General features: G+C 36.4%; 1 protein-coding gene across 1 annotated transcript in view; it reads left to right on the plus strand.

Moving 5' to 3' along the window:
• Nucleotides 1-23,132, plus strand: part of PBRM1 (polybromo 1) — an 82,204-nt gene extending 59,072 nt beyond the window's left edge. Inside the window, 9 exon segments of the mRNA XM_038409583.2 lie at nucleotides 107-264; nucleotides 1,390-1,573; nucleotides 2,337-2,547; nucleotides 5,904-6,105; nucleotides 9,979-10,143; nucleotides 13,745-13,900; nucleotides 16,676-16,746; nucleotides 18,019-18,235; nucleotides 20,001-23,132. Of these exon segments, the coding sequence (XP_038265511.1) occupies nucleotides 107-264; nucleotides 1,390-1,573; nucleotides 2,337-2,547; nucleotides 5,904-6,105; nucleotides 9,979-10,143; nucleotides 13,745-13,900; nucleotides 16,676-16,746; nucleotides 18,019-18,235; nucleotides 20,001-20,173 (1,537 nt within the window). The 3' untranslated portion in view covers nucleotides 20,174-23,132.
• The last annotated feature ends 471 nt before the right edge of the window (nucleotides 23,133-23,603 follow it).

Raw genomic sequence — 23,603 nt, forward strand, 5'->3', positions numbered from 1 at the left:
AGTCGTTTTTTAATGACAGCTTTCATAACCATCTACTGTATGAAGTTAGCTCCTATAGGAGGGAATTCCTTTTATTCTTTTATCAGAAGCTTGTTTTCTTTTTTAGAATTGAGAAGATGTGGGTACGGGATGGAGCTGCGTATTTCTTTGGCCCAATTTTCATACACCCAGAAGAAACTGAACATGAGCCAACTAAAATGTTCTACAAGAAGGAAGTATTTTTGAGTAACCTAGAAGAGACCTGTCCAATGACCTGCATTCTGGGTAGTTATTTACAATTTTAAATGCAACTGGCTAACTCTTTTCCTGTGTACTTTCTTTATAGCTGTGTGTGGGTCTATTTTCCCCCCAACCTGTGTGTGTGTACTATGTAGAGAGAAAGAATGGATAAATTACCCAAAGTTACTTTTTGGGGCTTCATACTATTCACCTTTAGGGTTTTTTGCAAGATCCTTCTCTTTGATGTTTTCCCACCATAACACAAATTATATGTATTTAAAAACAAAATACAGAACCCCTATCACTGGGAAGCAAAAGCCTATGAAGCCCACAGGGACTTCTTTATTCCAGTCTAATGTATCTGAAAAAGCACCTAGATACCATTGTGATGTACTAGGAGATAGTTGGAAATGGTCCCTTGACTAAGAAATGGGATCTTTAAACTCTTAGTAATTTATTTTGACTTTTTGGATATGTTTTTTGTAGTGTTTGGGATGCAATATTAAATGCAGATGAATAATAGTGATGAAATATTTTGTAACAGTATAGAACTTTCTTGATTATTTAATTGCTCATTTCTAGGCTTTCTAAATATAGTGAAACCCTGATTATCCAATCTAACTGGGACTGGGGTCAGATCAGATAACCAAAAATCCAGATAAACCAGAACCCTGCTGCCCAGTCTCCATCTGTCCACCCTGATTGGAGCCCCGTGGGTGGCTAGGGGTTCATTTAATATGGAGAGCCATGTAATGGAGGCTCAGATAAATGGAATTCTACTACATTTGGTTCTTTTAAAAATACAGTTTTTTTGAAGAAACTGTATTTTGAGGGAAGGGGGCGGTGTTAGGTGGATTCCACCAAAACATTGTTTACCTCAGCTATCTTCTAACCAAGTGTTTTGTTTTCAATTTCTCCCGTCCTTTTTTATTTTGTAATTATTTCTGGTGTGTGTGAGTGGAGCCATCCTCTGATAGATCATCTAACTCAGTATGAGCAAAGTGCAATGAATGTGAGTGTGTTCTGTTGAGTACAGTAAAGCACCATGAATCTTCAGGATGTATGAGATGGGTGGAAAGTTGAATTTCCCAGCTTTTTTTGAAATACTTCATGTTAGAGTTATGACGACATGGTGCTACTGTTCGTTACCCTTCTCTCTTACTTTTGCAGGGAAATGTGCTGTGTTATCATTCAAGGACTTCCTGTCTTGTAGACCAACAGAGATCTCTGAAAATGATGTTCTACTCTGTGAGAGCCGTTACAATGAAAGTGACAAACAGATGAAAAAATTTAAAGGGCTTAAGAGGTTTTCACTCTCTGCAAAAGTAGTGGATGATGAAATTTACTACTTTAGGTAAAATATTATTGGAAAAAAAAACATTTTTTCAATTTTACTATTCAAAATTGCATTAGGCTGATCACAAATATTTAAAAATAATCTCAGCTGCTACCTTCACATTTCGCTTTCCTCCACTGAACTCTAATTTTCACTCCAGGCTTTGGTAAAAGCTGTTATGTTCTCAAAGGGCCAGTCCTCCTGGGATCTACACAAAATAATATGATGTGACCTTGCCAGGCAAAGATGTCAGAGCGAGGTCTAACTATCCTCCCAACTGATCGACATTATTATCAAGAAGGAATATTCTTTTATTTTGTTTCCCAGTTTGGGTAGACAGACATACACCAGCTCTGTTTGAGCTAGCCAGCTAAAAAGAGCAATGTAGCTGGGGGTAGCATGGGCGGCAGCTCCCAAGTACATACCCAGGGGGTCAGGCGGGTTTGTGCTCAGATAGCTAGCCCAAGCTGCCACTTGGGCTATCCCCGGGTACGCTGCTATTTTTAGTGCACTAGCTCAAGCAGAGCTAACACATGTCTGAGTACAAACCCACCTGAACCCTTGGCTATATACTCAGGCAGCTTGCCCAGGGTGCCACCCAAGCTGTCCCCATCTACACTGCTACTTTTAGCACACAAGTTTGAGCAGAGCTAGCATGTGTCTGTCTACCCAAGCTGGGAAACATGCTCCCAGCTGCAGTGCAGGCATACCCTCAGAATAAGATTTACGAGTGACCTGTCATGCAGAGGATGTATTTTTTTTTTCTTTTTCTTTTCCTCAGAAAACCCATAGTTCCTCAGAAGGAGCCATCTCCACTACTGGAGAAAAAGATTCAGCAACTAGAAGCAAAATTTGCAGAATTGGAAGGGGGTGACGAGGATATTGAAGAGATGGCAGAAGAAGAAGGTGAAATCATCGAAGCACCTTCTATGCCTCAGCTTCAGACTCCACTGTCTAGTGAACTGGATATAATGCCATACACTCCACCACAGGTAAAGATGCCTCTTAAAAAGTCTTGAATGGTATACCAGTCAGTATTCTATATCCCACTCTGCACCCCAACCCAACCCTAACAAGAAAACAGAACAAAAGTGTAATTATATCCACCGAGGAGGTTTATATTTAATCTTAACAGCCCATGGAATAATTTTTCAGAACACTTCTACATTCTAATATAGTACACATTGCTGCAGTGTTGTAGCACAATTAAATAATTTTTAAGGAATACGTTCAAATGGGGAGATAATTAGAGCAAGTTTACACTATCGTGTGACGAATTCTACAAAACTTGATGGCAGGAAGCAAGCAGAATTATGGTGGTAGGATGGGAGAAATGTCCCTCTCCGCCTATCCCTCCACTAAAATGGACTAGTGGGTTTTAGTGTGTGTGTCTGTGTGTGTGTATTGACTGAACTCCTGGTACTCTGAATTTACGTGAACATAATAGATATTTGAAGCTTCTTTTTTATACCAAAAAGTATAGCATAATTTTCAAAAGTGACTTGTGATATTTGGGTGCTCAGCTTGATACCCTTTTAGAAAACACTGAGCATGCATCCTCTGAAAAATAAGCCTCTTTGGGAACTGAAAATTACTAGTCACTTGTGAACGTTTGGATTATTAGACACTAATTTCAATCTGTGAATTAAGACTTTAGAATAAAGTGTTGAAAGGAATATGGTGAGAACTTCATTTCTCTTATTATTCCTGTTAGTTCTATACTTTTATTGTTTTCTATCTAAAAACCTGATAAATGGGAAAAGGAATGAGCAGAGTCTTTGGTGAGTGGAGAAAGGTATGTGGGTAATAGATGGAATCAACTGTTACTGAATGTTGGAATAAGGAGTGGATAAAATTGTGAATTCCAGCGTGGCTTGCTTGAACCTAAACTTCTGAAAGGTGGGCAGGACATCTGATGTATTCTTTTGTGTAAAGTTGTTTAGCTCAACTTACTTTTCAGTCTTCACAATGTTGAACTCGCTAGGTGGTTTTCTCATTTTAATACTTTTAAATGTGAAAGCTGCTGATCAATACTGCAAAAATATTTGTATTTGGTGGTTACCATACATCACTATATGGGTGAATGAAGTGATAAGAAACTGGTAATTAAATAGACTAAAGTAATGAAAAAAGATTGTTTTTCTAAATTAAAATGTGAACATTATCAGGAACATGACCACTTGCAAAAGCAATACAATCAGGGACCAATGGACATGGATGATGTCATCAGAATGCTTTTTGCACTTTTGACTCTGATCATGCTCTCCCTTGTGCTGGATGAACACGAGAAATAATCTAATTATGAACTCCCAGAAAGTACTTAGTGCTCTTGAGTCTATCTGAAAAGAAACCTGCAAAATATTGTGTTCAAGTTAGTTTTCAGCATATTACTTAGACGTTGCTAAGAAAGAAGTAACACGTAACACAGTGCCAAAGTGCGCAAAGAAATTCCTCCACAGCCAATGTCAACTTCATAATTGGTTGATTGAAAAAGAATTGATATCCCAACTTCCAATGTTACACTATTTAGCACTTTCAGGAAGATTGTTTCTGGGTTTTTTTTTCCATCCCGGTGCCCTAAGCATGTGGAATTTTGCATGAAAGGACTTTGATCAAAACTTAGAAAGCATTTTATATAGCAAAGGTCTCTAGAGAAAAGCAGTAAATTTATCAAATCTACTGACTTTGGAAGTGCTTGACAGATTACAAGTGGGTGCTATTGTCACAGTCTTAGTGAAAATGTGGCTTTATGAAATTAACAACAAAGAACTAGACCCACACAACAACAAATTTTAATAAATAAATAAATCAAAGAAAACATGGAACCTTTCCATTATTAGCAACATAATTGATGCAAATTATAATGGTTGTCAGTTGAGCACAGAATATGGAGAAAAAGCTGAAAAATGACATTGGAACTAGAAGATCTAGATGTGGCCTAGATAGAAAACTGAGTAAAAGATGATCCCCATGTTATGGGCCTTAGTGACTGGGTAGGTGGATGGGTGCTGCTGAGTGACGGAAAATTTGGGAAGAAAGAAGGATTTGCAGGGGTGTACTTATAGCTCAGAGTTTGCCATACGAGTTTGTTCTGATGGCTGGACATGCACAAGGAGAGGTCGGAATGACATGCCAGAAAGAGGGAACCAGATGTAGGACTGAACGAAGGATCAGAAGAGTGACAGATTTGTTAGTCATCAACATAAAGGGTATGTCTATATTGCATCTGGGAGCCAGGTAGACAGACGTGGTAGTTCTGCTTTAGGTAGTGCACTAAAAATAGCAGTGTGGCCGTAGTGGCACAGGCGGTGACTTGAGCTAGCTTCCAAAGCATGTATCTAGGGGGTTGGGCAGACTTTTACTTGGGCAGCTAGCCTGAACTGCTGCCCATGTCACCATGGCCGCATTGCTGTTTTTAGCTTGCTAGCTATGGTAGAACTAGCCGTGTCTGTCTACCCTCTCTGGGAAGCATGCTCCTAGCTGCTATGCAGACATATCCAAAGATGATTGTCTAAGTTGTGTGAGTGGAGAAGATCATCCAGTGATACAGTGTAGAGGGAGGAAAGGAAAGGGGGCAAAGGAGACGACAAAAGGAAAGGAGGAAGATCTACCAAACAAGACAAGGAAAGAGTGTTCAGAGAGAGATGGAGTTGGGAAACCAAGGATTAAAGGTAGAAATAATTTTAGTAAGACCCATAACCATTAATACAATGTATTTACTCAAATCATATTTATAGAATGGGGTTTGAGATATAATGAAATTACACTTATTATCTTATCTTACCTTACCTTACCTTACCTTTTTGGCTTCTTTAATCAGTTTGCTGAGTCACAGCCCATATTTTGTTAAGCTTTCTTGGTCTAGAACAGTGGTTTTCAACCTTTTTTCATTTGAGGACTGCTAAAAAATTTTTAATGGAGTTGCAGACCCCTTTAGAAATCTTAGACATAATCAGTGGACCCCCATGGGTCCGTGGACAACAGGTTGGAAACCACTCATCTAGAAAGTCCTTTCACTCAGCTTGGAATGATATTTGTTCTCTCAATCAGAATATTCCCAAGTTTCAGTTGTGAGGTCAGTATTATGTATGGAAAAGTTAAAAACCAGTGAAACTTCTCTCTCCCTCCCCTCCCCTCCCCCCCCCTGTGCCTCATGCAATTGTATAGTTTTATAAAGTGAGCTGTGAGTCTGAGACCTGCCATCTCTTTGAGGGCTGCAAGGAAGGCAGCTGTTTAATAAATACTACTGAAGCATAGGAAATTTTAATGCTTTAACAGTTTTTAAAGGCTTTTGTACCTTGTGACGATTCCATTGTATATTTGTGGTCATAACCCATTTTTCTTACAGTCCACCCCAAAGTCTGCCAAGGGCAGCACGAAGAAGGAGGGATCAAAAAGGAAGATCAACATGAGTGGGTATATCCTGTTTAGCAGTGAGATGAGAGCTGTGATTAAAGCTCAGCACCCAGACTACTCCTTTGGAGAGCTCAGCAGGCTTGTAGGAACTGAATGGAGAAACTTGGAAGCAACTAAGAAAGCAGAATATGAAGGTAAATGAAAACTAAAGTAACATATATTTGGTCTGCTTTTTTCGTTTCTATAGAGATGCAGTAATTTGATTCAGATAAGTGTAACTATTAAGGAAGAATGTCTTGTTTGAGCTTCATATGTGGAAAGGTTTAAATAAATGTTCATGGTAATGAACTGTAGGAGTGAAATAGAAAATATCTTAGTATAATTTAATTATATAGTGCAGCATATGAACCCTGTACTTTAGAAGTACAAGAGTGTGTCTTTGCCACAAAGTATTTTTGATTGAATACAGAGACACACAAAACAAGGAAACAACTCAGAAGTGGATGGGTATGGAGATAACATTGCTGGGGTGGAAGTTGGGAGGGAAACCTACTCAGGAGTCACTTGAGGAGGTGATGATTTAAAGAGGATTGGAGGAAGGCAAGCAAGAGAGCTCTGTGGACAAGGAGAGTGGGGCTGTTCAAAGCATGGGAAGCAGGTAAGAAGGCATGAAACATAATGGAAAAAGAAGTCTTTTGCTTAATTAAAGTTGGGCTAAAAGAAAGTAAGACAAAAATAATAAAATAAAAATTCAGGATACCTAATCCGTTACAATGCTGGGAATATAATCTTTTGAACCTTAGCATTGTCCAAGAGTTGTAACTGATTTTGTTGAAATATCCTATTCCCTAAATGAATCCTAGAATGTTCTGTAGACCAAAGAGTCCAGGAAGAAAAGAATTCCATAAGACTTTTCTTTTCTTATCTGATATTCATCAGTGGTCTTGGAACTTTTTAATCAAACTCAAATCACAGTTGACACTCTTCAAGAGATCCCTGCCTGAGTACAGATAAACTATCATTTAAATCTCTTCTGTTGGTATTCACTATTGCTGCTATAGTTAAGAATGTGTCAACATTTCCATTATAAAGCACAAATTATAGAAGTATATAGCACTACTGTTATAATAAAAAATTACTTAGTGCAGGAAATTAACATATAAGGTTTTGGCTTTAGAACAAATATTACTTTAAAAAAGTTAAGTTATAAGTTTGCTTTTTCTTAGTGTTTTGTTGGCATGCTCATAACTCAAAAGCAGGTTTGGTTTTCAGACTAAAAATTTGCATGACATCACTTCTCCCCCCTCCCTCCCCTGTGAATTTTCCATAGCATTTCTTTGCAGTGGTAGAGCGTAATGAGGCTCCATTTAGTCATTTGAGGGTTATCTGTTGCAAACTCCATAAAGGAAATAGTAATGCTGTTCCATCATGAATGTACCATACAGTATGACATTTTTCCTAGGCTGTAGTTTGTTTATACATCACCATAGGTGTGCATGGCACCTTATAGGAGAGAAATGTCAGGTCCCTTCTTATGTCCTTCCTCTCAAGAACAGTATGATGGTTAGCATGTTTAAAACATTCTAAATAGAGAAGCTAGATTATTTGCTTTTCCAGAAGAGTACACAACTGTAATACAGCAGTAGCAGCTATGCCCACTATAGTTAAGGTTGTGTAAGTAGTTCCATTTTAATCGCCTTATTTTGCTTGCTTACAACTTTCCAAAGCTTTCAGTTTAAACTTGAACTTTGCCAGACTTGGTCCCTACCCAAAGTTAGATTTTTTTTTATTTTCTTGAGGGGGGAGCTCACAACATCTGACCTGATTTGCTTAGGGTATGTGTGGGTGGGAGAAAACATATTCCTTCCATTATGAAAACACAAAATTCATGCAAGTGCTAGTGTGGACCCTGCAATAGAGAAAAGAAAGCTGAAATTTGGTGTGATTTTTACACCTCAGAAGTGTCTTTCAGCGTTATGGAGAAAATTAGTTTGGATTTAGCTGAGTTTGACCCATTGAAAATGGAACCTTGCACATGTGGGGTATAAATTGTACAATTTTTAGCAATATTTAAGCACAAGTAGACTCATTGCACATGTCTGCATGGTTAACTTAGCTGCACTGCAAATAATTTTGTACATACGCACTATGAATGAGGCAAAGACTCATTGTAAGGAAAAGTGAAGTTCAAGCAGAGGGGCATCTTCCTGCTTTATAAATTGTGTTTCAAACCCTGGTCTGAAGGATTTGGAATTGGAGTCACTGAACTTTATAGTGAATCCCAGCTGAATTTTTCTAAGTCTGTGCACCATTATTGCACTGCTGTGACAATATTGTAAATAGTAAGTTTCATCTGTAAGATCTGTGCCAGTTGTGACATCAGTAGACAGATTTTACATAGCATTGCCCTATACTAGGTGGGTCACAGTCCTGTTTCAAGACTCAGTGTTCCAAAGTTGAAGTTACAAGCATTATGGTCAAATAGAAAATTTAACAGTAATTCAGCAGAGTGTCTAAGGGGCTTCTTCTATCTGATCATTTTTTAACTGGCCAAAACTAAAGGAGAGTATGAACAGCTGGATCTGTCTTTTCTCCAAATTCTTTAATCATTCTGAAGAGGAGTGTCCACTTCTCTACTTCGGCATCTCCCCTTAAATGGCTTGTGTTCTCTGTTCTCAATCATATATGTGTTGCCAGTAATAAATGTAGGAGTTCCTATGCGTCGTCATCCCTTCCTGAGATGATTGGTGAAAACACGGAAGGAAATGCCTAGAAGAAATGGAACTGGTCTTTCGATATATTTATATACTTCTAGAGGTTGCACAAACAAGTTACCCATGAAACACAGTTGTATGATGAAGGCTTTTGGACTTCTGTACTGGTAAAAGCTAGTGTTTTAGTAGCATATATAATTTAATCCTGTTGCTGAACTTCTTAGCTTCATTTGACACTTTATTGCTGTTTTTAGTAACAATTTTCATCTTTCACCAACTTCAAGAAAACTTTTAGCCCCGCCATTCAGTTCTGTTAAAATCAACAGAGGTATATGCTGCATTCATTTATTCTTTGTTGCTTCTCATTGCTTCAGTAGGATATAATATTCAGAGAAAACAAATCAGTAGCTTGCATGCCCAAAAAGCACCTTGCATGGGCATTTGGAATACCCCTTTTTTCCATGTAAAACTGTCTTCTCATCAGATTCCTGTACAGTCAAGCTTTTATTCTTATAGTAGCAGTGAGAAACTTGATCTCAGTACCAAACAGATTCACAATACGAAGGACACACATGTTTCTACAGAGCAGCACAATTTGAGTTAGACATCTGTAGCTAAAAAGGAAATGGCTATAAAGGAACTGTGATGGGGAAAGGGAGAAGTCAGAGGGAGAGGCAGAGGAAGTATTTTTGGTCAATCCATCTGCTGCTTGTTATGTTCTAAAACACTAAGGACCTATCTACACTAGGGAAATCTTGCAAGAATTTTGCTACCACTGTTTCAGCTCCACCAGTAGTATGGACATAGGGAGCCCTGATGTAGATGGGTCACTGATTGCTGCTTGTATTTTAAACACTCTCTTATGACCTTATCTTGCTTGGGGCAAATCTAATGGACAAAGTGCTTAAAATGCCAGCAGCAGCTGGTGGCACATCTACACGAGAGCTCCCAACATTGCTACTGCTGGCTTAGCTGAGGCAATAGTATGAAAAGTGGGACAGTTTTGCCCAGTTTTCCTAGTGTGGACCGGGCCTAGTGCTGGACTGCTGCTATCATGTTGGTAACACTGGTGTTATGATCAAATCTGTTCTTTGACTTTTTAAAATTAACTTTTTAATCAAATAAAACTTCACATTTTTAAAACTTGATGGAATATTTTTCATGATAGGTTCTCTAAAAGTTTTAGCTGGAGCCAAATGAAATCAAATTATATGCTGTATGAGTAGAATAATCTGTTCTATTTTATATTAGACTAAACTATGCCAGTGTTTTAATAGTCCTCTTTAATGAACAGATAATATTTTGAAATTCTGGGTTACAAAACAGAACTGAAAATCTAAAATACTTTTACAGAGCGGGCAGCTAAAGTTGCTGAGCAGCAGGAGAGAGAGCGAGCAGCACAGCAACAGCAGCAGAATTCCTCCCCCCGGGCAGGCACTCCTGTCGGGGCTCTTATGGGGGTGGTGCCGCCACCAACACCAATGGGAATGCTCAATCAGCAGTTGACACCTGTTGCAGGTAAAAAGTAGGAGCTATGACCATTTTTTCCTCATCCACTTTATCAAATCCCTTCATAACTCTGAACACTTCTCTTGGGTCACTTTATTCCTACTGAAGAAAAAGCTCCACCTCTTCAGCCTTTCTTCATAATAAATATACTTAAACTTGAAATTATCCTGATTTCCCCCCCATTACACTTTCCAGTAGTTAATATTCTTCTGGAAAAGGCTGTAAAATAGGTTCCTCCTTACTCAGTAGAGCTGCTCCCTGTTTGTATTCAGTCATCTGTGTTCACTCTGCTTATTGAAGGAAATGTTTACTCCTGGTAGTACTGCAAAGGGAAGTGAGCTGGATTTCTTCTAGTACATGCATCATCAATGGAAGTGTTAAGGAGGTTCCATTTGAAATCTTTTATTGTTGATGACGTGAGACTGAAAAATCCAGCCTGACTTTCAGATTCTAGGATGAGTTTGCAGATTTGGCAGCTAAAAAGGTTATTTTGCTTATAAACAGAAAAGGCTTGATCTGAGATAATTAATATGAAAGCCCACATTGCCATTTTTACCAAAGCCCTGGAGAATATATTAAGGGAACCTATGCTACATTGGCAGGGGTATGTATTAGGTCTTTTCCTTCTCCAATATCTAATTCTGTCACAGATGAATTAAAAAGATCACGTTAGTTTAGTCAAGTTCTAAAAATAGTGCTTTGTACATACAATTAAAGTATATTTTATCTCTCCCTTAATGCATTCAAGTTACTTCATTTGTTCTCAGTTTTGTTTTTTAGGCTGCAGCCATACTTTAAGCTGACAGCTTGAAGTTTTATTTTCTGTTATGACCTCTAAATTCGTCTCTGGCCAGTAGGTTGCATGGATGTTCAATTAAATACATGTTCCTTATTTGGTTTATGATATCCAGACTGCAAAGCATTTGTTTACACTTGGATTTTTCTGCTAGTATTCCAGTTCTGTTAATAAATTCAGGTGGTTTTCTGAAATTCTCTGAATCTGGTTGTTCATTTTTTATGTTCAGTTGTTATACCTTTAGCAGATTTTGCTGTCTTACATTTTGATATTCTCATCTAAATCATTTGCATATGTTATAAACAAGAGTTCCCCACTACCACCTTTATTTTACCTTGAGAATATCTTATACAAGCAAGAAAAGCTACAAATTTCAGCCTCTTGTGTCTTTATACTAACCATCAATTTTACATTTTTTCAGGGAGTCTTTTTTTCATAGCTAGTAATCCCGTTTGTGAAACCTTTACAAATGCTTTGTGACAAATCTAAGTTCTGCACATAATGTTCACTGTTTACTTTATCTCTTGTGGTGAGTTCTTCAAACACAAAGACCATCCTCTCAGAATTCAGACTGATAGAAATGAATTTCCAAAGTGTGTCTTCACTATATCATGCAAAATACTTCCAAATATTTTCCTTACAACTGATAATGAAGTCATCATTTCTTCCCAATCTCCAGGAGTCTTTTATTTGAAAATGTCTAAATAAATAAATAGAGATTTCACTTATTTCTTCCTCAGCCTTTCAGCCAGTGATGAGGTGATAGAAAAATTAAGAACTGCATATATTCAGTTCTGTTACTTTCATCTGCATGAAATAACCCTGTGGGACTAGGTACAGGGCTTTTGTAGAGCATCTGAGGCTGAGAAATTCTAGCACTTTCTAAGATACACATTTAGGAAACAAATCTCTAGTCACCTGTACAATTATATATACAGGAGCTTCTGTAAATAACTGTGGCTTATATGGAAAATGGGGGAAGGTACAGTTCAGAAGATGTAAACAGCTATCCAAGGGACAAAAAAAAAAAAAGCGGGTTACCTATTAGTTTTATTTTTACTAACCAAAACTGCAGTGGAAATTGCACATTGAGATATTAGAAGTGGTCACATAAACCATGAGTTGGGCTACTGGAACCTATCCTTAATGCAGATTTCACTGCAGTATATTAAGTCAATCAGCTATTGAGTAAGTATTCCATTGAAGTCATGCAGTATATGTACAAATAAACTTCTGTAATTGAAAGGAAAGTTTTTAAAAGATTCAAGTGACTGACTTGAAGATCTTACTGCAAGCTGGTGTAGTAGAACTTTTTAGCTACTTTGGGACCATTTACTATATCAATATTTTTGTCTGCAATTTTAATTTTTAAAAATTTGCATTGGAATATATTGATAAATTCATAGAGACAAGTTTAAAAATATTTGAAATGGACATCTATTACAATTTAAATGTTGAGCTAAATTTCTTGTTCACCTAAAGAAATTTATAATTAGAGTGAAACTGTTATTTCTTGATTGTTGGCTTAACTTGAAACATGAAAAAAAAAGTTCATGTTTCTCAGATCCGTCACAATGTTTTCTGAGCAAGCTGCTAGTTATTTTTCAGCTACAGATACCCTTTGCTCCTGAACACCCAGTAGTTCTATTAGAGAGAGTGGTCAATCAGAGCTATTGAGAGTTATCAGTTGGTCTTAATCCAGAAAACTCTGCATTCTTAAAGTTATCTTTTATATGGGTTGTTCATTGTCAGTGTAATGGAGACTCTGGAGGTGCTTTCTCAGCATGCACTGTAGATTCTCCAATGTATTGCATATTTAATCTTATCTCCTGTTCTTTAGAACCTTCTCCTATCCTCAGTCATCTTTTCATAGTATTACAAACACCTTTCCTTAGCTCTCTGATAACATACCATGCAAAATTAACTTCAAGGGACTGGAAACAGCAAGTTAATATTCTAGGGCTTAATAAATACAATACAGACCTTTCACATGGCCTTTCAGGTTTGCTTACTGACAGTACCATACTTGGGTCTTCCTCACTCCCAAGAGATTGAGATTGTTAGCAGATGGTCCAGTATATTCTTCTTTCTATCTTTTTCTTTATTATGAGGCCTACGAAGCATCAGAGGTCAAATTCTGCCTTGATTTTTATGCACCATGTAAATCAACTGACTTCAGTGGGATTGCATGGGATGAAGGTTGATATGTCCCAGCACATCCAGAGCTATCAGATTTTTAACTTCCACTTAAACATTTGCTCAGGTTGTATAGAAGGTAATTTAAAAAAAAAAAAAAACGCCACTACATTGAGTTAAAGAGTATGCATTATAAATAATCTTGATAGAAGAATTCTGCATGCATAGCACAGAAAAAATGCTTAGAGAATTTTACATCTTGCAATTAGGTTTGGCCACAGAGCTATCCCACAAAGTATGGATGTGCAAAAAGTGATGTACTAAGTGTTTTGCTGTTAATTCGAATACGAGTGGCAGAACTTAATGCTATGTTAAAACTGTTCACATTAGAAACATTTAATTGTGGCTGAATGTATTCCTTGTGTTAACATGTATTTGAACATTGAGCATTTTTTGCCCCATGAAGAACATTACAAATACACTAAATACTAATTCATCCGAAGTATAGCATTTCATATTTATAACTTTTATTTTAATTTTTGTTCATTCTTGCAAGATACTAATTGTAGTATTGTCCTGCTGTACTAAAGGTGCTTATTTGTGGGTAGTGCATGTCTTATTATTTAGATCATATTGCATGTTATTGATGCATGTTTGAAATTTGTTGTGTCCTTCAAGGCATGATAGGTGGCTATCCGCCAGTGCTGCCACCTTTGCAGGGCCCAGTTGATGGCATTGTTAGCATGGGCAGCATGCAGCCACTTCACCCTGGGGTGCCCCCACCCCACCAACTTCCGCCAGGTATGCCAGGCATCCCAGGCATCCCACCACCGGGTAAGAATGTCCACATTCACTCATTATTTCATCTTCATGTTCTCACAGTTTAACCAGTTGTTACAGAAGTTATCTGAAACTTGTTTGTTTGTAGCTTAACTGCTTGACTGTTGCTGAATGTTCCAGGTATGTCTAACTGTAACATATGTGCCATGCTGCTGAATATACCAGGTATATCCCAATTGTCCATTGAGCTTAATGGAATGTTAATAAATGTTGGCAGAACAACTTATATAGTGAACAAGCAACAAAAGATTTACCTGGTGAAATATGACCAGTCAAAATCATGTTATTTGGGCATTAGTTTATCAGTAGCTTCAAACCCTGAAAGCAGCTTAGTTCTTATCCTTGTATTTCAATAGAATGTACAATAATTTTTTACTAGATTCATAGGTGGGATTTCTTGTTGCCAGTGACTGGTGGAAATCCTTTCCATCTGTGCATTGTTGTTTTTTTAAAAATTATATTCAAAGTCCGTTTAAATCCACACAACTGACTAAATATCTCTGTTTATTAGCAGTAGGTCAGATAATCAATTACATATACATATGATAAGATTAGAAATTGTCATTGTTATTTATTCACCAAATACAAAAGTTGAAGGCAATCCTACCCTTATTTTGCAATCTATAAAATGTCCAGTCATAGGGCTAATTATAAAATTGTTTGCAATCTTACAAGTTAGTATACAATAGCCTTCAGTGCTAGTGATTCAACAATTTATGTCCCAGACCTGATAAGAAGGTTTATTTGAAGTATGTGTTGGTGAAGTAAATCAATCACAGTTAAAATCTTCATTGACAAAGAACAGCATTTTCCCCCATTTGTCTTTATTTTCACGTTTAAAATTTAAATTTCTGAGCAGAGCAAAAGATGAATGGTTATATTTTAGGAAAGTGGGAGAAATGCAATGTATAGTTGGTGCTATTGTCTCATTCCTGTTCTGGGACTTTAGGTCACTACCCTCTTTTATACTCTTTACTACTGCTTCTTTCCCCTTTTGCCCCCTGCAGCACACTCCAATGCTGCCATTTAAAATGTTGCACACATTCAGTAGTTAAGCTGTTAATCTATAAACAGAAAGTGGTATCTTCTTTGCCTTTTAGTTTCCATTTGCAACTACAGTAGATGTTTACCTGAAGTCCTATTAACATGGTTATGTATCTGAATGTAAGTGGTTTTTAAAAAAAAACAAACCTCGGTCAGTATTAGGTATGCAAGCTGCATCCTAAACTGGTGTGCGAGATTCACATTAACTTCATAACATTAATGGGTTTAGTATTGTAGCTTGTTGATAGATTGCAAGATGCAGCTGCATCTCCTGCTCATCAAGTCGGTGAAATTTAAGAGCAGGATGGTAGTAATATAAAGGTTTAGTGGATGCCACACTGTGCCAGGTTGGTATGTACCTTTAAGAGGTCAGTTATTCATTATCACAACTGGAGAAATGAGCATTATAGGTTCAGCATTTTAGAACTGAGGGGGTAGAGATTCAAGGAAGAAATAATAGACCTTGGCCCGAAGGATCCTCAGAATCTCATCTGGAACAGTGTAGAGTGAGGGAGGGGCCATTCTCAGGTGCTGGAAGAGAAGTTTCTTCCATCCCGACCCCTAAAAATCCCTGACATATCATGCTATTTACATTAGAAGAATTCTAATGCCTGTTACTGTATTAGAAGAATTCTAATACCTGTTACTGTATTTTTGTACATTTGAAATACAGGGATGTTGTGAGTTTTTTAAAATTAGGTCAATTTATGCTTAAGAATAAATTCCAATGAAAAATTGCAGCGGCACATCTTTTAAAATCAACTTCAATCACCGATGTAGAACACTGCATGCAGATTACATCTGGTATGCATACATTTTCAATCTGAAAATTAATTAGATTTGATTATGACAAGATGAAACGGTGACACAAATAGAAAGAACAGCATCAAGAGCAACTTTCATGAATCTGTTCAGGCCCAGTCATTTTCATGTAAAATGTCACGAACCAGACAGCTCTCAATTAGGTTTGTAAATTCATCTTTGAGTGTGACTTACCTGGTCTGTTCCCTGCTGCACTTCATGTAATAGGGAAAAAGTGTAAAATATTTATCCAAATAATTGGAAATGCTTTATCATGTAATTTCCAATGTTAAAAAATAAGTGGATAACGTTAATCTGTTTTACTCTTAAGACTATGTAAATTAATCTTATCACTTCAATGTTTATCACAAATTGCTTTTCTTATTAGAAGACTAATATAATACAGTAGCATTTTTTTAAAAAAGGAATTGCATGGTTTTGCTGCTGCTTGAACACATTTTATAATGTTGAACGTAGGGGAAATGTTGGATGTCACTGGATGGAACAAATGTATCTATCTATCTATAATTTTTTTTAATTATTAAAAGAAGGATGGGATGATTGCTTTCGAATAAGAGAGGTGTATAGTTTGAATGATGAGATTTAGTCAGACAATAGCTGTGCAACTGGCAAAATGGAAACCAGAAAAGAATAGAATCTCTTTTTAATTATTACCAAAAAAAGGATGGGTGCTGGGAAAAGAGAGTTTCAAATTGAGCAGGCTGCATCTCAGTATCATGCCTTTTTTAAATCTAGAAACTTTCTATTGCAAGCAGTGTTGTACCATTATGGTGAATAAAATTAATTTCAATAGTAGAGATATGCTATTCAGTTAGATAATGATGCCAGATCTTTATAAAAGACAAAATGGCATTGGTTACTGATATAAAATAAAACTAATTTTGTTTATATTTTAAAACGTAGGTGTTATCGGCCAAAGCGTGTCTTCCATGGTAGGCACTCCGGCACCAGGAGGAAGTCCCTTTGGACAGCCGGTAAGTAATTTACATTCTTTCTGAAATGTTAAGTCATATTCCATTATATTCTCTGAGTTCATACTGAATCAGTGTCTCCACAGAGTGCTAGTGAGTGCTATGATGCAGTTTGTCTTCAAATGAGATGTAAAATCAGGGCATTTCTGACCACTTTTGGTCATTGAAGATCCATAGGAAGAGTATATTTGTTTCTTGGCCAGATTCTAATTTGGTTAATTAAATTCTACCTAACAAAGTGCCCTCTGCAATTTAAATGAGACAGTATTCTTTTTTTCTTGTCCTAATTGATGTGAGTCATTTCTGTGCACTGTGTAATTGCTGATAACCTATATTTTTCCTATTTGTTTGTGAGAAGATTCCTTGCTCTGTTTCTAAACATCAATAAACAGGCTGCACCTCTTTATTTCTTCAAAAGCTCATAAAACCAATAGACACTATCTGGTTCTTCAACAATCAGGTCAGATTCTATTGATGATCAAATGTTCCTTCTCATTTATTAGTATAAGCCAGTTGTTCATTGGGCATCCAATTCACTAGACTAATTCTAACACTTTAGAGGGGAAATGATTTTGGACTTCTAGAATTATATTTAATCTGTGAGCCAGTCAGAAGGTAGTAAAGTGCATATGCAACCAGATTAAAATTCTTCCAGAACTCAGTATTGTTGACCTTTTAAGGAGATAAATAATGAAAACTTACTGTCATATGGATTTTAACCAATCATGAACCAGGATTTTCTTATGTGCACTAGTGATTCTTGCATGATAATGATTGTTGTTTATATTATGGAAGTGCTCAGAGTCCCCAAATAGGATTGGGGCCCCATTGTGTGGTGCAGCTACATACGATGATATAGTTCCTACTCCTAAGCTTACCATCTAGTTTAAGAAAACAAATACTAGAAATTGCCTGACTCTGACAGTCCCTGTACCTGTGCATCTCATTGAAAAAACAGGGAGCCCTGTTCTGTGGAGGTTTCACCTGAAAATCTTTTTCTATTTTATACATTGAATTGCCCGTGCCTAAATCTCAACTGGTATTCATTCTGCTGCTGAATTAAGAGACTAGCCTCTTGCATGTCTTGTGGGGGACACGTGTTTATCTGACTATTTCTTGGCATTCTTTGGAAACCATAGAAATGCCACCCTTTGATAGGTATGGGGTTAAAACAAGAAAGTCATCACACTGCCTTTTACCTGTTTACGTTTTTACATGGAGATCTGTGCAGCTGAATAAAAAAAATACTCACTCTTCTATCATTTGTCATTTCAGATGGGAATGCTTGGGCCACCTGGCCAGCAGGCACCACCTCCATACCCTGGTCAAAGCCAAGCAAGTCAGCAGGTTATACAGCAGCCCACAACTCCAATGTTTGTCTCCCCTCCACCAAAGACACAGCGGCTTCTTCATTCTGAGGCCTACCTGAAATATATTGAAGGACTTAGTGCTGAATCAAATAGTATTAGCAAGTGGGACCAGACCCTTTCAGGTAAGGCTTCTACAATAAAGTAAGACATTGGGAGATGGAATACATTTTTTATTATTTTGAATCTGTATTTATACTGGTTATCACAGTCCTATCTTGGTAACCAGTTACAAAAGCAATTGTAGATTAAAAAGGATATTTGTTGATGTTTTGAGAGTGCAGCAGGAAATACTTGGCTGAAATAAATATAAAACTTATTTGTCCATGCTACTTCCCTTAAAGCTAATGGAAGTCAGGTGACTATATTTACACTCAGCATCCTTAAAATATAGCTTGAAATTACTAGGGGAAAAAAAGATCCTTGATTGTCAGTTTATACTATTTTGGCTCCTGTAATAACAAGATGACAGTGTCCCTTTAAGGATGCACTATTGACCGCAGAAATATTAATTGACCATACATTGAGGTAAAGCATGAAAGAAAATTCAGCACTGCTGTTTACGTTAAACTCGGCAAAAGCAGGCAATACAGTTTTTTTGCTAATTCCAGGTGCCATTGTGAAATGCTGCAACATCTTGTTTTAACAAGAGTTGAAAGAATTTCTTACATTTAATTTACATTAAAAAAAAAATCAGATGTTGCAGCAATGCTTAAGATTATGTAAATATTTTATTTGAGATAATGTGTTGTTTGTAGAGGGTGAAGTATTGATTTAAGGCCCTGATCCTGGAAATTGGATCTGCACAGGCCTGACCTCTGCAGCCATACAAATCTTTATCATTGAAGTAAATGTGAATCTCCCCACACAGATCTAGTGGTAGGATCAGAACCTAAACTTGCTACCAATGGATGCTTAAGTTTTTAAAATATGTTTTATTTGATCACCTAATTTTATTTTTAAGAAAGTCAGACCATGTTGTATACTGATTGTCAGAATTGTGGATCTAACTGATAACTTGTTAAAAACCTAAATTTTAGCTTAATTTTTAATTAAACTAAAAGGATACTACCTGATCAGAATGTGTGTTTCTGCTATAGTAAATTAGCAGCATTTAAAGTATAGATCCTTTTGCATAATCACTGGACATTAGTGCAGGGGATGACAATGTCAGTTTCTTCATTCTTCATGCAGCTTCCAAATTGCCTGTTTGGGCTTTGTAACATGAGCAATTGCTTGATAAGGACTGAGGATATCATTATGATTATGTTAAGGTAGTTGATCTATGAATCACAGATCAAATATGAGCTAAAGATTTAGTGATTAAGACAGTTGTTTTTGCCATCAAGTCTCCAAAGGCTTTTGAATGTATAACAGTTTAATAAAAATTGTATTATTAAAAAAAAGTTTAGTATAACAAAGTTTTGGAATGAAAGTATTAGCATACAAGTTTAATACAATATTTATGCAACTAATTCAGTCCCAGCAACAGAGAACAAGTGTATCCCTTTCTGTTTCTCCAACTTTGTTATTTTACATTTTAAAATAGGTAAAGATGGCTTGTACAGAAACAGAAGGTATTTTAATAAAACTATGGATCATTTAATAATAAAATACATGCATGCAACCATAACAAAAATTAAGGATATAAGATGAGCATACCAAAACTCAGTAAACTAATTCCTTTATTTTAAAAGTGTAATAAAGAATAAATTTAAATGTTCTGTATATTCTTGAGGGACTGAAGATGCGGGGGTGGGGGGAAAGGGAAGATGTACAGTAGAATTGTATTCCATGTTGTTCCAATATGATGGGAAATCTTGGAGGGGAGGCAGGCAAACCAGTTTAAAAAGAGGCACGAGGTAATTAGGCTGTTCCTTAATTTTTCAGCACGAAGACGTGATGTCCATCTATCCAAAGAACAAGAGAGCCGTCTTCCTTCACACTGGTTGAAAAGTAAAGGGGCCCATACCACAATGGCAGATGCACTGTGGCGTCTTCGAGACTTGATGCTACGAGACACCCTCAATATCCGTCAAGCATACAACATAGAAAATGTTTAATCACATACATTGCTTTTTCCTTTGATACCAACATATAAAGAGTTTTGTGGAACAATAGCTGTTTTAGTTACTGGCTGGGGAGAGATAACCAACAATAATTTTTATTGCATTTTGCTGTACATTGCAAGACCATTTTTATATAAGGACACTTTTAATAAGCATCTTTCACTTTTTGTTATATTACATTGACTTTATCCAATACAAAAACTTTTGCATATGTTCCCTTTGTTTAAAAGGTAATTTCATATTTGATTATAAGTGTAGTCAAGGTTTTATCTTTCTTGTACTTATTACTGAGAATCGAATGCCATCAGTTTTTTGTATAAAAAAGAGAAAAAAGCAAAACAAATAAGTGTTTACAAATTAGTTTGAAAAATACAATGGAATGTGAAATTAGTCATAGTTTACCTCATAGAAGAATGTGTGTACATGTGCTTGTGTGTGTTAACCACTTCCAGCAGAAATACCAGTTAGATGTGAACTGAAAGGCTTTATGTAAATAAAGGAAAAGGGTGTGTCAACACTAGCAACAACTGGATCTGTGATTAACCACTAGCGCAGCTCCACTGGTTGTAGCAACAGGAGAAATGCTAGTGTAGAAAGGACACAGATGTGCTTACTGCTGTGTTGTCCAACTGTGTCCAGTTATTTGATGGTGTTGACAATGGCCATTGAGATCCCAGATCAGTAACAGAATACACGTACAAACTGAACCACAGATAAAAAGCATTTCACCTTTCAAATGCATATCTGCCAAGACCTGCATTCAGGGTTCTGTGACATCACTTACACGTACAGCAGAGTAGGGAGCTGCATTCCTTGCATGGGTTTAGGTTCATTAATATTTGCAAGAGAAATGCAAAACTTTGACTTAATTTAGGTCTTGGAAGGTAAATAAAGGAGGGGGAAAGACTGCAGCTGATTAATTTTAAAATGATTTTAAAATCTACATCTGTTCTGTTAATGATTTGGTATTATAAGAGATTTTTGTATTTTTTTTTAAGTGTTTCAGTTCACTATAATGAAAGTATTGTAGTATGTCTGGAGGGAAATTGAACATATAATTCTAGCTTTAAAATAAAATACTACATTGGGTGTAAAATCAACACAGTGTATACTAGGGTTTATAGATGGGAGAGAATAGGTTGCTTGCATTGCACCTTTTTTCTTAATCACTAGGTATGTATGGTGTGTTCTATCCACATTTCAGGGCTGTGACTTCCTTCTTTCTGTTCAGAACTTGCCAGACAGTTAAAAACAAATTAACAAACACGCTTTTTGACTGCAAAGTTGTTTTTCAGAGCCAAATTCTTTTATGATACTTAATTATTTTTTTAATAATTTTGATATGCAGCAAACAAAAAAATTTGGGAAAGCAAAATTACTTAAAAATCTTCTACTAGGGTGATCACTGAAACATGTATCCAAAAGAACCAATCTGCTGATATTTTCTCATCTAACAGAGTGAAATATTCATCATGTGGAAATGTATTTTAAAAAGCACTGGAATAGAAAAGTCTTCCTTGAACACAATGTGCAAATTTTTACTTTAAAATAGTCAACATTTTGGTGCCTAGTTCAGTGACATGCTTTGTAGTGATGAGGAAAATGTGATGTGCAAGTATAAATTGTGATTGATCTTACACTATTTGTTAATTTTTTCATTAATTACAGGAAACATTATTTCATATTTTCTGGTAGTCACTTGAAGATCCAGGTCTTCAGACATGATACTAATATGAACGAAAGGGAAACAGTATGGAGAGGGAAGTGATTTGTAAATTTGAACCCTACAAGTAATACAACTATGGCACATATACCCTTTGTTTAGTTTACTGCCATTTGTAAACAACCAACTTTAAATTTAAATTTAATGTAAAACATTTTGCAAATATATTAAACCTCCAACATGTACAGTATCATTTTAATGTACATTTAAATGACCATAAACTTTGCAGATTTTAGCAACAAAAATAGGACATTGAGCTGACTCAGATAGGCAGCAAGTCCTAATTTTTGAGTATTTAGAACCATCATGAACTGTATCACTACAATCAGAGTCTCTTATTGCTAAACATTTAACAAAATTACACCAAAGAGTCTGGAATTAATTTTACTTAAGTTATTTTTTTATTTATTTTTAATTTTTCTTTTGGGCACTGGATGGGACTCCCTTTGGAATCTATACATCTCAGATCTTTAATTTGTCAGAAAGGTCAGTGTTGAACAACCTGCAGCATTGCCTCTTTCCCACCGTAGGGAGCCTTCACCGCTCCTCTTGGCCCAGGACCATGAGATTGGAACTGTAAACCAAATCCTGGGTCTCCTGCATGGCAGTGCAGAGCACTACCATGAGGCCACTGGGCTGGCCCTAATCAATTATATTAAACTTTTTATTTATTTCAAAATCATGTCTCTGTATATTGCGGGCATTTCAGTGGAGAGTGCAGTAAAATTTAGGATTTATGGTTTGATGGCTACAATCTAGAATTATTTTCTAACTCTGAATGGTTAAAAAGACATGCCTCTCTTTGGGAGTATTTGAACCCATAATTTGTATTTCACTGTGATTTACTGTATTGACACAAATGAAATTTTCAAATTAAAAAAAAAAAGGATGCATGGAGAATGGTTGGCTTCTGTGAGAGTGAAAAATAGATTAATTTAGAATCTGTATTTTAGTAAACTACTTGGAGGCCGTTAATTGTTCATCTTCTCTTCCCCAGTCCTCCCCCCAATCCCTCCCTTTCCTTCAAAAGAAAACTTACTGTTTGTGTAAAAATTTGAAAGTTGGTGTTGGTGACTTTTCAGCATATGTTTTCGGACCTGGTTAATCCATGTTTGGTTTTTCCTTACATCTGTGTACCCAAAAAGTTAGTGATAACCAGGCTTATAACATGTATGTACCATCAATTTGTTTGAGGCTTTTTAATTTGAATAAAAATAGTTTGCAAAGTGATTTGGATTAACCAGGTTTGATTGTCGCATTAAGACTTCTGTTAAAATTTTATTTCAAGGAGCTCTGACTGTTGCAAATCCAGATTTTTATTAAGACTTTGGGGAAGAAGGTGTATGTGTGTGTGTGTATGTGTATATGGGTTTTTTTGTTTTGTTTTAAGAATCAATAAACAACAGCATTCAGATTATCCTCTACACAGTAGGAAATCCCTGGGTTGTACTTCCAAGGACAGTGATGCTGAACGACATGGATCTAATTGAGCCATGTGGAATATGACCTTTTGATCAGCAAGAACTGAAGAGCAGTCACCAAAAGAAGCAAACCAGTGGTGATTGGCATGGTAAGATATAAACCAACCCAGGCTGTCATAGCACAAACTGGCAGTAAAAAAAAAAAAAAAAAAAAAGAATTAATTAAAAATCCCATGAGTCCAATGTTTGTGTGTGCATTCATAGTGAGAATAAACAGCAG

This window comes from Dermochelys coriacea, chromosome 7 (genome assembly GCF_009764565.3).
Source record: "Dermochelys coriacea isolate rDerCor1 chromosome 7, rDerCor1.pri.v4, whole genome shotgun sequence".
Lineage (NCBI taxonomy): Eukaryota > Metazoa > Chordata > Testudines > Dermochelyidae > Dermochelys > Dermochelys coriacea.